Genomic DNA, 15,368 nt, shown 5'->3' on the forward strand with positions numbered 1-15,368 from the left:
CACCAAGCAAGTCTGTTAAGGGACAAAAATGGGTGCCATTGTAGTGTTGATCCAGTTGCGGATACAACATAGGAATTAGGGGTGAGGGTGTTTGTGAAGGACTGGTTGAGGACCATCAGTCTTATAGGAAAGGGACTAGGGTCTGGAGATTCCAGGGGAGAAGTCTTGGTCCCTCTTTCATTCGACTGATACTTTCAGAGCTTGATTTCCTTAGGATATACTTGAAAATCTCAGCACCATGGGCAGCGGCCTCTGGCAGCAGTAACAGTAACATGATTTAAGGAAGCTGCTGTTGTTTAGTTGCTCAGTCATGTCTGACTCTTGTGACCCCATGGACTGTAGCCCACCAGGCTCCTCTGTCCACGGGATTTCTTAGGCAAGATTACTAGAGTGGGTTGCCATTTCCTTCTCCAGGGGATCTTTCCGATCCAGGGATCAAGTCCTTATCTCCTGCATTGGCAGGTGGACTCTTTTACCACTGAGCCACCGGGGAAGCCTTTGAGGTAGTTACTACTTGTTAAACCAAAATGCCAAGCCTATCAAAGGCATGACATGACAAGGCCTAGTCTTTGAATGTATGATGCAAAGCCTTACTTGTCTTTGTAAATGAAGTTTTATTGGAGCATAGCCTTATTGTCCATCTACATATGCTCAAAATTCGCCAAGCCAGACTTCAGCAATACCTGAACCGTGAACTCCCTGACGTTCAAGCTGGTTTTAGAAAAGGCAGAGGAACCAGAGATCAAATTGCCAACATCCGCTGGATCATGGAAAAAGCAAGAGAGTTCCAGAAAAACATCTATTTCTGCTTTATTGACCATGCCAAAGCCTTTGACTGTGTGGATCACAATAAACTATGGAAAATTCTGAAAGAGATGGGAATACCCGACCACCTAACCTGCCTCTTGAGAAATCTGTATGCAGGTCAGGAAGCAACAGTTAGAACTGGATATGGAACAACAGACTGGTTCCAAATAGGAAAAGGAGTATGTCAAGGCTGTATATTGTCACCCTGCTTATTTAACTTATATGCAGAGTACATCATGAGAAACGCTGGGCTGGAAGAAACACAAGCTGGAATCAAGACTGCCGGGAGAAATATCAACAACCTCAAATATGCGGATGACACCACCCTTATGGCAGAAAGTGAAGAGGAGCTAAAAGCCTCTTGATGAAAGTAAAAGAGGAGAGAGAAAAAGTTGGCTTAAAGCTCAACATTCAGAAAACGAAGATCATGGTATCTGGTCCCATCATTTCATGGGAAGTAGATGGGGAAACAGTAGAAACAGTGTCAGACTTTATTTTTTTGGGCTCCAAAATTACTGCAGATGGTGATTGCAGCCATGAAATTAAAAGACGCTTACTCCTTGGAAGAAAAGTTATGACCAACCTAGATAGTATATTTAAAAGCAGGGACATTACTTTGCCGACTAAGGTCTGTCTAGTCAAGGCTATGGTTTTTCCTGTGGTCAGGTATGGATGTGAGAGTTGGACTGTGAAGAAGGCTGAGCGCCGAAGAATTGATGCGTTTGACCTCTGGTGTTGGCGAAGACTCTTGAGAGTCCCTTGGACTGCAAGGAGATCAACTCTGGGATTTCTTTGGAAGGAATGATGCTAAAGCTGGAGCTCTAGTACTTTGGCCACCTCATGCGAAGAGTTGACTCATTGGACAAGACTCTGATGCTGGGAGAGATTGGGGGCAGGAGGAGAAGGGGACAACTGAGGATGAGATGGCTGGATGGCATCATGGACTCGATGGACGTGAGTCTGAGTGAACTCCGGGAGATGGTGATGGACAGGAAGGCCTGGCGTGCTGCGATTCATGGGGTTGCAAAGAGTCGGACACGACTGAGCGATTGAACTGAACTGAACATATTATATTTGGCTTTTTTGCACTACAGTGGGAGAGTTGAGTCATAGTGACAGATTGTATGGCCCCTTAAAGCTAAGCCCTTTGCAGAAAAGGTTTGCTAACTCCTAATATAGAGGTACAAATTATTTGCTTTTGGGGAAGGATTCTCAAAACTTTTTTAACATATAGATAAAATTCTGAATGTTTTTAGTTATGACTATGTTGATATCTTGATTATGACTATATTTATATTGATTATGTAAAGATCCTGAAATGAAATTTGGTAATGTCAGGGACCTTCTGTAAGTAAAGAAGTTCCTGAACTTAGAAATAGAACCACCTGTGTTTTTAGGTGGCCTTTGATGAGCCCGTGGAAACACTAACAGAAACATAAGAGTCCCAAGATCTGAAACTCTTTTTTTGGTTATATTTTACTAAGGACTGGTATACTGATAAAGAAAGTTTTAATTAGGAAATTTCCTGGTGGTCCAGTGGTTAGGACTCTGTGCTTTCACTGACACAGGTCTGTGTTCGATCCCTGGTTGGGGAACTAAGATCCTGCAAACTGTGCAGCATGGAAGGAAAAGGAAAAAGTTTTAATTAACCTTTGTGCACTGCTCATTTAAAAAAATCAGTTCTCTGTTTATAGAAACATGAGAGTTACTTCACGAAACAAACACAAAAACAACAGATAAAGAGAAAAGATGAACAGGGAGAAAAAGGTGCCATAACTATGTGGGATGATTCAGCTTGACTAAGGGACATTAAAATAAACCCATATCTTAAGGGAAAAAAAGAAGATATAATATTTCTGAAATAGCCAATAGCCATACTTCCACAGACGTTTGAAGACAGAGTGCATCTCTGTTCTGTATGTGAGGGCTAAGCCTAGGCATTAACATTTTTCACTAACAGTAGTACAGTGTTCTGTGCTCATTTGGGTTGCATTTCTAACATTATCATATGTACAGTGGTGATTCTCTTATTGATGATCATTGTTCTTTAAATATAGATTTAAAAATGAAATTCCACGTACTTTCCTTAAGCTGGCTATTATCTTCTTGGTAACACTAGGAGGATCTCCAGTAGTATTAATCTGTTTTCAAAACAGTCTTCTTTGCAAGGTTTTCCCTTGTTTGAGTGGTGACAGACACTTCCTTCCCTAAGCCTCACCTGTCTCCTCCATCATCTGGGCTTTCTGATTTGAATACTTTATTCATATCCTAACAGGCGTTGCTGTCAGCAGTGGCCCCTTTGAGATGATGTTTTTCACAGAAGTGCACCAGCAAGGTTCCTATCTCACAGGAGTTTAGCCTTCTTTGGATGCTTAATGTCTAGGTACTTCTTTCTTTTGAATAACCCTGTGGGATGACATGGCAGTATAATCGACTGTTTCCCTTGTGGGGAACTGTCTTTGATGATAGTTTTCAGTAGTTCATTGGCGGAAGATAGCACATCTCACTTTGAGGGGAGGCCACTTCACCCGTGACCCACAGCTTGCACTGTTTTATCACTGTTCTCCCAGTTTTGCTTTGAAACTCACCTGCTTTGCTGACATCATGTTCCTCCACTTTGCAACTGCCTTGGGCTTCCCCGGTGGCTCAGTGGTAAAGAATCCGCCTGTGATGTGGGTTTGATCCCTGGGTCAGGACAATCCCCTGGAGGAGGAATGGCAACCCACTCCAGTATTCTTGCTTGGGAAAGCCCATGGACAGAGGAGCCTGACGGGCTACAGTCCATGGGGTCACAAAGAGTCGGACACGACTGAGCGACTGAGCATCATATCATTGAAGGTGTCTGTCATCTTCTCCTGTTCCAGCCTGGTACTCAGTGGTCTCCTACACTGCGAATGACTTATCAGTCTACTGCACAGGGAGTTTCTCTAGTTTTTTATGTATGGTGTTTGTTTAAGTAACACAGTTCAGCTTCCCAGGAGCAACTTGGGTGTGCTGTGAGGTGTGGACATGCTGAGATCACGTCTTATGCACTTCCCTCCAACACTGTGTGCCATCACCTTCAACTCTCTATGCTCACTTTCTTTCTTCTCAGGTTTTCCCACATTTGAAGAACACATTTTCACCAGTAGTGCTTGGAAGATGGTAGCAGTGATGCCCAGTACATTTATGCTGGGCACAAAGCATAATCTTTTAGGGACAAGAACTGAGATAATAACTGAATTGCCGTCTTTGTTACCTTACATAGATTTGTCTGCAACTGAAAGCTTTCTGCTGGTGGATGTTCACAGGTCATTATAGAGTTTTTGATTTGGTCAGTGAATTTAGGGTAAAAAAAATATGTTACTACAGCAGATATTTTGAAAATGAGGACAGAAAATGAAGGATACTTGCATAATTTCTGTTTCTTTCACATAAACTCTTGAGTCCAGTGATGGCAGGTATCATTTCTCACAGACTCTCTTGTAACATCTGCTTCCAAGAACGCACCTAAATAATAGTAGGGTTGATGCATATATGACATTGGTAAAATAGCCTGAGGCCAGATCATGGAGTTTTCTGAAATTTTTTGGTTATCACTCTCTACATCTTGAAGAAAGGTTTGAGATTATTTAATAGGGAAGGGGTAGGATCAGAATCATGCTTTAGAAAGTGTGATCATATAATGGCTTACAAGAGGAGCTGCTCATAGCAAGAGGCTTGGAGCGTGCTTTTAGGGAGGAGGGACGAGGGTGGGGTCAGAGTGATTTTGACGCCAGAGTGGTCAAGATCCCCGTTGGGTGTTTTTCTGAACTAACTGGGATAGCAGTTCTCAAATTGTGGCCTTTTCAGCACCTATTTATGCTTTTAATAATTTATTATGGACCTCAAAGAGCTGTGGTTCATGTGGGTTGTATCTATCCTTGTTTATTGTATTAGAAATGAAAACTGAGAAGGTTTAAAAATATTTAAATCATTAAAAAGAATCTGTTATGTAATATTCATATTTTTCTTAAAAAAATTACTGTATTTTCCTAAACACAAAATTTAGTGAGAGAAGTGGCGTTTTTAAATGGGTTTTTCAAGTCACTAGTGTTTCAGGGTTAACAGTCACTTAGTCATATCCAAGTGACTGTCCTCTTTGTGGCCCATGGACTTTATAGCTTGCCAGGCTCCTCTGCCCATGCAGTTCTCACTAATGTCTAGCTTAAATAGAAACCCCTTTCCAGAATCTTGTATCTGCTTTTTGCGTTTAATCTGTTGTGATATCATGTAGCCTTCTGCACACTCTACCTTACACACATAGGAGAATGAGAGTGAAAAAGGAGAATAATGTCTTGGTATAGTTGTGATAGTGGCTTTGATGCCACAGACCCAGTGGCCTTTGGACAGCATTGTTAAAGCCTCTGTTGTAAGACATTTAGCAGGAGACTCCTTCCCTGATCTCACTCTGTGTAAATGATGCGGGCATCTTAAGGCAAGGTAACAGTTTTCCATTCTTGTTCATATTAGACCTTCAGGTCACTGTGTCCCTGATAGGAACCTCTGAGACCTAATGACATTACAAGACAGTGGTTCTCCAAGAAGTCATGGAGTTATTTAGGGGAGCATCAACCATAAATTCTGACATAAAACTCTGGCAAAATTTTTTAAGCAGAAAATAGACTTGGGGTGTAAACTCAAGTTCCTGCATCTTAAGACATATAAAGTATTTTAAAGTGTGTTTGTAAGATTTTCCTTTCATATTAATTTGCTAGTCTATTGTCATCCATGTATTTATTAATAGATAATTGATAGAAAATTCAAAGCTGTTTGAAAAATACAGTGACAAACCTTAAAAAGACAAAAAATTACATCTTTTACTGCATATTTCTTCATGAGAGCTGGGGAATTTTTTCTTTTTTTTGCTATGGATGTACTGGATGTGTGTTTATGTACTCTTTCTAGTTTCCCATTTTTTTTAATAGTCTATGATTATAAGTGCATAACTTTTTTAGGTAAAAATTACCTTTTTGTTAATACAAGTATTATAAAAATGATGAAAAGCATTAAATGCCAGAGAAAATTGAAATCACTCATAATCCTGGCATTCGGAAACAAGAGCTGTCCAAAGAGTTTAGTGTCTTCCCTTCCAGTGCCTTTTCTTTGTTTAGTGCTCAGTAGTTTTATTGTTTTGAACAGGTGTGGTATCCTGGTGAACACAGTTTGGTTTTGTCTCTTCTCCCTCTCACTTGAGCACATAGTGAATGCTTTGCCATGATTACAGATGTTCTTCAACGGGATGATTTAACGTTCATTGTATCTCTCATTTTTATTGGTAGGATGATTTTCTTGAGCAGAGGAAGCAGATAAATCTAAGGTGGAGAGGGATGCTGGGGGCCGCAGAGCAAAGAGGGTATGACAGTTCCTAGGGTTAGGGTAGGGTTGGCCCATAATGCACTGAGGGGTGACCAGCTCGTCACTAAACCATGAGGCACTTTAACCTCTGTTAACCCACTGCTTACAGAGGCACTTTGCCACCAACGTTGCCTCATTTCCTGCCTTTTCTCCACAGAAAAACAGAAAGCGGTATTAAATAGCATAGAATATTTGGCCTATTTACTTATATAATAATCCATGTCTGCCATCCCTAGCTGTGACTTTCAGGAAAACTGTTGTTGCCTTAGAGGCTGTAAAGGGAAAGGATTGAATTAACAGCTCTCTGAGGTTCCTCTCAGCTTAAACGTGTTTGCTTTATTTTAAGTAACATTTCTTCAAGAAGGTGAACCGAAGTCTTAGGTAAGGAATTTTTTTGAGTTCTAGATTTCTTTTATATTATAACTTTGTCAAGAAACCCTTTAGGAATCTTTGTATACTAAGATTTTAGTGTTACTGGCATTTAACCTTGCAGATGACACTCTTATCTTCCTGCAATTCAGTTAATTTGCTCAGTCATGTCCAGCTCTCTGCAACCCCATGGACTGCAGCAAGCCAGCCTTCCCTGTCCATCACCAAATCCTGGAGCTTGCTCAAACTCATGTCCATTGAGTCCATGATGGCATCCAACTATCTCATCCTCTGTCGTCCCCTTCTCCTCCTGGCTTCAGTCTTTCCCAGATCAGGGTCTTTTCCAATGAGTCAGTTCTTTGCATCAGGTGGCCAAAGTATTGGAGTTTCAGCTTCAGCTTCAGTCCTTCCAATGAATATTCAGGACTGATTTCCTTTAGGATGGACTGGTTGGATCTCCTTGCAGTCCAAGGGATTCTCAAGAGTCTTCTCCAACACCACAGTTCAAAAGGATCAACTCTTCAACGCTCAGCTTTGTGGTCCAGCTCTCAAATCCATACATGACTACTGGAAAAATCATAACTTCGACTAGATGGACCTTTGTCAACCAAGTTATGATCTCTGCTTTTTAATATGCTGTCTAGGTTGGTCATAACTTTTCTTCTAAAGGAGCAAGCATCTTTTAATTTCATGGCTGCAGTCACCATCTCCAGTTATTCTGGAGCCTAAGAAAAGAAAGTCTGTCACTGTTTCCATTGTTTACTCATCTGTTTTCCATGAAGTGATGGGACTGGATGCCATGATCTTAGTTTTTTATATGTTGAGTTTTAAGCCAACTTTTTCACTCTCCTCCTTCACTTTCATCAAGAGGCTCTTTAGTTCTTCACTTTCTGCCATAAGGGTGGTATCATCTGCATATCTGAGGTTATTGATATTTCTCTTGGCAATTTTGATTCCAGCTTGTTCTTCATCCAGCACGGCATTTCGCATGATGTACTATGCATATAAGTTACATAAGGAGGGTGACAATATACAGCCTTGATGTACTCCTTTCCCAGTTTTGAACCAGTCTGTGGTTCCATGTCTAGTTCTAGCTGCTGAATCTTGACTTGCATACAAATTTCTCAAGAGGCAGGTCAGGTGGTCTGGTATTCCCATCTCTTGAAGAATTTTCTGCAGTTTGTTGTGCTCCACACAGTCAAAGGCTTTGGTGTAGTCAAATAAAGCAGAAGTAGATGTTTTTTTTAGAACTCTCTTGCTTTTTAGTTAATCCGCGGATGTTGGCAATTTGATCTGTGGTTCCTCTGCCTTTTCTAAATCCAGCTTGAACATCTGGAAATTCTCGGTTCATGTACTGTTGAAGCCTTGCTTGGAGAATTTTGAGCATTACTTTGCTAGCGTGTGAGATGAGTTCAATTGTGCAGTAGTTTGAGCATTCTTTGGCATTGCCTTTCTTTGAGATTGGAATGAAAGCTGACTTTTTCCAGTCGTGTGGCCACTGCTGAGTTTTCCAAATTTGCTGGCATATTGAGAGCAGCACTTTAATAGCGTCATCCTTTAGGACTTGAAATAGCTGAGCTGGAATTCTATCACCTCCACTAGCTTTGTTTGTAGTGATGCTTCCTAAGGCCCACTTGACCTCGAACTCCAGGATATCTGGCTCTAGGTGAGTGATTACACCATTGTGGTTATCTGGGTCATTTAGATCTTTTTTTTGTATAGTTCTGTAGTGCCACCTCTTAATATCTTCTGCTTCTGTTAGGTCCATACCATTTCTGTCCTTTATTGTGCCCATCTTTGAATGAAATGTTCCCTTGGTATCACTAATTTTCTTAAAGAGATCTCTAGTCTTTCCCATTCTATTGTTTTCCTCTATCTTTGCATTGATCACTGAGGAAGCCTTTCTTATCTCTACTTGCTATTCTTTGGAACTCTGCATTCAGATAGGTATATCTTTCCTTTTTTCCTTTGCCTTTAGCTGCTTTTTTTTTTTTCACAGCTATTTATAAGGCCTCTTCAGACAACTATTTAACAATCATTTTGCCTTTTTTGCATTTCTTTTTCTTGAAAATGGTCTTGATCACTGCCTCTTTACAATGTCACGAACCTGCAGTGGGGTGGCTTAAATATGTTCATCCACCAGATGGTGCTGTTGGACAACAGATTTTTCTAAGGCTGCAGGTTTCTAAAATATTAAATATTTTAGATAAAATATTTAAACTGAGTCACCAGTGTCCTTTCCATTTTGTATTTTTATCATGTTAGGATATGAATTATTCTGAAATAAGGAGTATTTTGAAGCCAAAACACTAGCTCTATGTGTAATTTTCACATCCAAAGGAAAATACTGTCATTCTAGACATGCTTTCATGCTGAGAGAGAGCTATTGGCCTTGGATTATAACTTTTAGATTTTCATTTTGTGTTAAAGCTTCTATTTAATAAGAAATCATTATCTGCCAGCATATTATGGCTTATCTTTAGTGAATGAAGTCTTAGCCTGATGATCTCAAGTTATGCCATCCAGATGGGGGGGGGGTGTGTGTGTGTGTATGTGTAAAACAGTACTTCTATTCATTTGTCACATTGCATGTAGAATGTTCTATCAGTTGTGGAAGCTGTGTTTTAAGAAGAGTATTGGTAGAGAATTGTTGATAGAAGAAGATTGAGCTGATTTGCCGGCTGACCTCAGAGTATATGACTGCTGACTCAAAGTGTCTGTCTGTCTTGCACATGAGAGAGTTAGCTGGGATCACTGTGGGGAGAAGCAGTTTTGGCTGTGGAAGTGCTAAATTGATAGAGACACACGTGAGTCCCACATAGAGTTCCATGCCTGAGGGGGAAAAGGGTGACAAGTCTGGCTGAGATGGAGAGTTTGGGTAGTTGCTTGCCCTTGCCAGCTTCTTAGCATTGGTTTCTCAAAATAAATCACTACCTGTCCGTGGGCTTTTGGTGTCACTGGGACAGTTAGTGTCATGAGTCCCAGGAGTATGATTCTAATTATGTTCTAAATAGGATTTTTTTTTTTAAAAAGAGCTATCACTAAAATTACAAAATGATTTTATTTAGTTTCTAGGTTTATACATTTAATTTTTAAAAAATTATGTTTTGTATTTTCTAAATTAGAAAATATAGTTTAATATTCTGGCAAATTGTTAGTATTTTCTTTTTCGTTGAAGGAATAGTGTTGAGCTTATGTATATGATATAGATTTTTTTCACTGTGAAAATGAAAATGAGACCATTGGCAATACCTTAAGTTGTTTTTCTTCATGAAGAATAGAAGGGTGTTATTTGAGCCCTCTGCCAGGTGTTATTCGAGCGTGTAAAATCTAAGATTGCTTTAAGTGCGAAACAGCATTAAAACAGCTAGAAGAAACAGGAAAAAGTAGATAAAGTCCTGTTGGAATAGGGAGAAACAGATATATTCTTTATGTTAATTGTAATTGTCCTGGCATTAATAGTTGTGAAGAGGCTCAAGCCCTGCCCACATTTTGGTACTTTTCAGAAGCTAAGTGGCTTAACTACTTCTTTAGTAGGATCACATCAACATCACAGACTCTGATAATGATATTACTTTCTTTCTTAGATCCATCAGAGAATGGGACAAGTTGGGGACCTGTGCATTTGATTACTAAGGAGGAAACGTATTAGACATTATTTTACTGTCAGTAGTAGTTCAGTTCAGTTGTTCAGTCAAGTCCGACTCTTTGCAACCCCATGGACTGCAGCACACCAGGCTTCCCTGTCCATCACCAAATCCTGGAGCTTGCTCAAGCTCATGTCTGTCAAGTGGGTGATGCCATCCAACCATCTCATCCTCTGTCATCCCCTTCTCCTCCTGGCGTCAGTCTTTCCCAGCGTCAGGGTCTTTTCCAATGAGTCAGTTCTTCGCATCAGGTGGTCAAAGTATTGGAGTTTCAGCTTTAGCTTCAGTCCTTCCAATGAATAGTCAGAACTGACTGCCTTTAGGGTGGACTGGTTGGATCTCCTTGCAGTCCAAGGGATTCTCAAGAGTCTTCTCCAACACCACAGTTCAAAAGGATCAGTTCTTCAATGCTCAGCTTTCTTTATAGTCCAACTCTCAAATCCATACATGACTATTGGAAACACCATAGCCTTGACTAGACGGACCTTTGTGGACAAAGTAATGTCTCTGCTTTTTTGTTTGTTTGTTTTTAAAACAAGCTCTGGCCAGTTTTATTAAAGAAAAATTGTACATGATTTACTTTTCACCAGTCTGTTCTGGCATGCTTCTAATAATATCAGAATCACCTGGATCAATGATAGCCAGTGTGCATACTCTGTAGTATTTTCCACATGCTGTGCCCAATTCAATATTATTGCCACTGTAGTGGTGGACACCAGTTTTGGCCAACATGGCGTAATACTCTATTTTAGATTTCCTCAAGGCTGGGCAGTTGTTGGCGAGGATGACCAGTTTCGCTTTGCTTTGTCTGATCATTTTCAGAGTCTGTTTGTACCCCAGCACATACTTTCCACTTTTCATAACCAGCTGGAGCCTAGAGTTGATTGACTCCAGTGACTTTTTCGTCTTCTTTGTGGCCACCATCTTCCTGCCTTAGATGCGGGACGCCCCCAACCAAGAGCAGCCGCCAAGATGGCCGGGGAGCGAGAAAGGAAAGAATCTGTCTCTGCTTTTTAATATGCTGTCTAGGTTGGTCATAACTTTCCTTCCAAGGAGGAAGCATCTTTTAATTTCATGTCTGCAGTTACTATCTGAGTGATTTTTGGAGCCCAAGAAAATAAAGTCTCTCATGGTTTCCATTGTTTTCCCATCTGTTTGCCATGAAGTGATCAGACCGGATGTCATGATCTTAGTTTTCTGAATGTTGAGCTTTAAGCCAGCTTTTCACTCTCACTTTCATCAAGATGCTCTTTAGTTCTTCTTTGCTTTCTGCCATAAGGGTGGTGTCATCTGCATATCTGAGATTATTGATATTTCTCCCAGAAATCTTGAGATTCCAGCTTGTGCTTCATCCAGCCCAGCATTTCTCATGATGTACTTTGCATATAAGTTAAATAATCAGGGTGACAGTATACAGCCTTGACGTACTCCTTTCCAGATTTGGAAATAGTCTGTTGTTCCATGCCTAGTTGTAACCATTGCTTGTTGATTTCTCAGGAGGCAGGTCAGGTGGTTCCCATCTCTTTCAGAATTTTCCACAGTTTATTGTGATCCACACAGTCAGAGGCTTTGGCATAGTCAATAAAGTAGAAATAGATGTTTTTTTGGAACTCTCTTGCTTTTTTGATGATCCAATGGATGTTGGTAATTTGATTTCTGGTTCTTCTGCCTTTTGTAAATCCAGCTTGAACATCTGGAAGTTCACAGTTGATGTACTGTTGAAGCCTTACTTGGAGAATTTTGAGCATTACTTTGCTAGCGTGTGAGATGAGTTCAATTGTGTGGTAGTTTCAGCATTCTTTGGCATTGCCTTTCTTTGGGATTGGAATCAAAACAGACCTTTCTGAGTCCTGTGGCCACTGCTGAATATTCCAAATTTGCTGGTGTATTGAGTGCAGCACTTTCACAGCATCATCTTTTAGGATTTGAGATAGCTCAACTGGAATTGCATCACCTCTACAAGCTTTGTTTGTAGTGATGCTTCCTAAGGCCCACTTGACCTCACATTCCTGGATGTCTGACTCTAGGTAAGTGATCACATCATCATAGTTATCTGGGTCATGAAGATCTGTTTTGTATAGTTCTTATGTGCATTCTTGCCACCTCCTCTTAATAGCTTGTGCTTCTGTTAAGTCCATGCCATTTCTGTCCTTTATTGTGCCCATCTTTGCATGAAATGTTCCCTTGGTGTCTTTAATTTTCTTGAAGAGATCCTAGACTTTCCCATTCTATTGTTTTCCTCTGTTTCTTTGCATTGATCACTGAGGAAGGCTTTCTTATTTCTCCTTGCTGTTCTTTCGAACTCTGCCTCCATATCGGTATCCTTTTATTCTTTGCCTTTTGCATTAGGCAAAGGAGTCAGTAGTAGAGACCTTACCACAAATGGCAAACAAATTGTTTAGTTTTCATTAAAAATTTGAGGCAGGTGGTCTAGGGCCATGTTGCTTCTGTGATGCCATCAGAGACATGCACTCCTATTAGTTACTTTTGCCACCTTCACTGTGACGTACTTACCCTCATGCTCTTGTGGTAGCTGCTCATTGTGTCTGAATGTCTGGTGAGGGAAAAAGGGCACAGGATTTGAGCCTGCTTAGACAGCCTCCTCAAAGCTTTCTCCTGGAACTCCTGCCCAGTTATTACCAGTTACATCTCATTGGCCAGAACCATGCATAACTAGCCTTAGCTGTAACTACTTTGTTCTTTCAGTTAAGTGAGGTTCTATTAGTAAAGAAGGTAAAAATAGATACTACAAACATAGGCAATCTCTGTTGTAAAAGTGTATTAAGACAATGATTTTGAAGTACTGTGTTACACTGCAGTATAATACACTTCCAAGGGTTGGATTAGACAAAGGGCTTAGTAGTCTAGAAAATATGAGTGAAAGTGAAAGTGTTAGTTGCTCAGTTGTGTCTAACTCTTTGCAGTCCTATGGAGTGTAGCCACCAGGCTCCTCTGTCCATGGGGCTCTCTAGGCAAGAATGCTGGAGTGCGTTGCCATTTCCTTCTCCAGGGGATCTTCCCAACCCAGATCTTCAGCACTGCAGACAGATTTGCTGTCTGAGCCACCTCGGAAACCTTAGTCTAGAAAATATGAATACATCAGTAAAAATTGTAGTGTTTTAAATTTCCTGTATTTACAAAGAACTTGTCAGTGTCTGGGTTTGGAATTTTAGTATTTTATTAAATGTTGAGATAATTGATCCTCTTTAAAGGAGAACAAGGCTTTTATGGTTCAGATTCCTTTTAGGATTTTCTGCAAGAGTCATGTGTAGATGTATAAAATAAAGTCAACAAGTTATATTTATTATTTCTGTAAGTTTCTTTCTTTTTTTTTTTTTTTAATAGAATGCATGTCTGAGTGAATCCCTGAATCCTGCTCTTGGCCTCATGCAGTTTTTTTCAAATAATCTTTTTGATTGGTAGTCCTTAAAAAAAAAATAGGAAAATAGCAAATATAATGAACAAATTATTAACTTTCCCTTCCAGTCATTGGGGGATTGAGGGACGTCTTTCCCTCCTTGATTATATAAAAGTTTAGGATTGTTTTTCTGGCTCATTGATTGGCTGTGAGGCTTCGGGCACAGTAATGCCAGCTTGGGATAGAGTTTTCCATTGTCACCCTTGAATTCTGGTTACCCAGTAGTGAGCTGTGAGATCTTGGGTGAGTTATCTGAGTTCTCCTAGGGCAGCTGTCTCATCTATAAAATGGCACTAATAATAGATCGTAGTTCTATTTATCACCTCATAGGGTAAAATGAGATGAATAAGTAAAACACCTAGGGCAAGGCCTGCTCCGTATTATGTACTGAAGAACAGCTGCAGCTGGCGGCAATAGTAAAGCAAAATGGGACAAAAATCCTGAAGCCCTAATGAAATGTTCACTAGCTGTTTCTACCAAGAGAATTATGACGAATGCTGTTCTGCAATATTCATTTACTTAGAAGTCCAACCCACAGCCCAGCAGTTTATTCTTTCTACCATCTGTCAAAGCCTGTCATTTCAGAGCAGTGAAGGATATTTGTTTAGGGGTTACTACTAAAGAAAATGTGCCTGCTCTTTTCACGAGATACACTGCTATCCTCTTGTCACTAAGACAAGGTGCCAGGGCAGAAATGGTACCTGGGATGTGACTCAGGAGATGTTCTCTTTTTTGTGACTTTTTCTTTATCATATTTTTAGAATGTATTATCTCATTTTATATGTGAAACTTACATTTTAAAGCACAATGATACATTGAGTACCCCAAACCCACTATGCAGTCCCATAGCTAAAACATTACTGTTGTGCTGCTCGTGGGATGCTCAGTCTACAGTCCGTCTTTGCTATCCCATCCCATCACCATGAGTGGCCCTAACTTTGTGTTTGGTATCTTGCCTAAAAAAAACCCAAAAGCAAATTTTGTTGTTGAAATAGTTGATTTAGAATGTTTTTTTAGTTTCAGGTGTACAGCAAAGTGATTCAGTTATATATGTATCTATTCTTTTCCAAATTCTTTTGCATTTAATTGGTTACAGAATACTGAGCACAGTTTCCTGTGCTACACAGTAGGCCCTTGTTGGTTGTCTGTTTTATTGATAAATATAGCACTGTGTACATGTCAATCCCAAACTTCCTAATTACCTCTCCCACCCACCCTTGCCCTTTAGTAACCATAAGTTTGTTCTCTAAGTCTCTGAATCTGTTTCTGTTTTGTAAATAAGTTCATTTGTATCATTTTTTTTAAGATTCTACATGTAAGTGGTACTGTATATTTGTCTTTCTCAGTCTTACTTCACTCAGTATGACAGTCTGTAAGTCCGTCCACGTTGCTGCAAATAAGATTTTATTCTTTTTAATGGCTGAGTAGTATTCCGTTTAATGTATGTATGACATTTTAGAAAATAATTGGTTAAATATACTTTTTGCTGTGTTGGGTCTGTGTTGCTGTGCGTGTGGGCTTTCTCTAGTTGCAGGGAGAGGGGTTTGCCCTCTGGTCGTGGTACATGGGCTTCTCACTGTGGTGGCTTTTCTTGTTGTGAAGCATGGGTTCTCGGTGCACGGGCTTCAGTAATTGTGACACGGGAGCTCAGTAGTTGTGGCTCCTGGGCTCTAGGACGCAAGCTCAGTAGTTGTGGTGCATGGGCTTAGTTGCTTTGCAGCACGACGGATCTTCCCTGCTCAGGTAGCCCA

At 40.2% G+C, this 15,368-nt stretch overlaps 2 protein-coding genes across 8 annotated transcripts in view; one reads left to right on the forward strand and one right to left on the reverse strand.

Moving 5' to 3' along the window:
* Positions 1–15,368, forward strand: part of KDM4C (lysine demethylase 4C) — a 398,538-nt gene that overhangs the window by 48,889 nt on the left and 334,281 nt on the right. The gene's annotated exons all lie outside the window — the stretch shown is intronic.
* On the reverse strand, positions 10,757–11,192 carry LOC114112992 (large ribosomal subunit protein eL30-like). The gene has a single exon (XM_027964548.3). It carries the CDS (start codon positions 11,121–11,123, stop codon positions 10,776–10,778), a length of 348 nt encoding a protein of 115 aa, XP_027820349.1. The 5' UTR covers positions 11,124–11,192; the 3' UTR covers positions 10,757–10,775.

Source organism: Ovis aries, chromosome 2 (assembly GCF_016772045.2).
Source record: "Ovis aries strain OAR_USU_Benz2616 breed Rambouillet chromosome 2, ARS-UI_Ramb_v3.0, whole genome shotgun sequence".
In the NCBI taxonomy this organism is placed as follows: domain Eukaryota; kingdom Metazoa; phylum Chordata; class Mammalia; order Artiodactyla; family Bovidae; genus Ovis; species Ovis aries.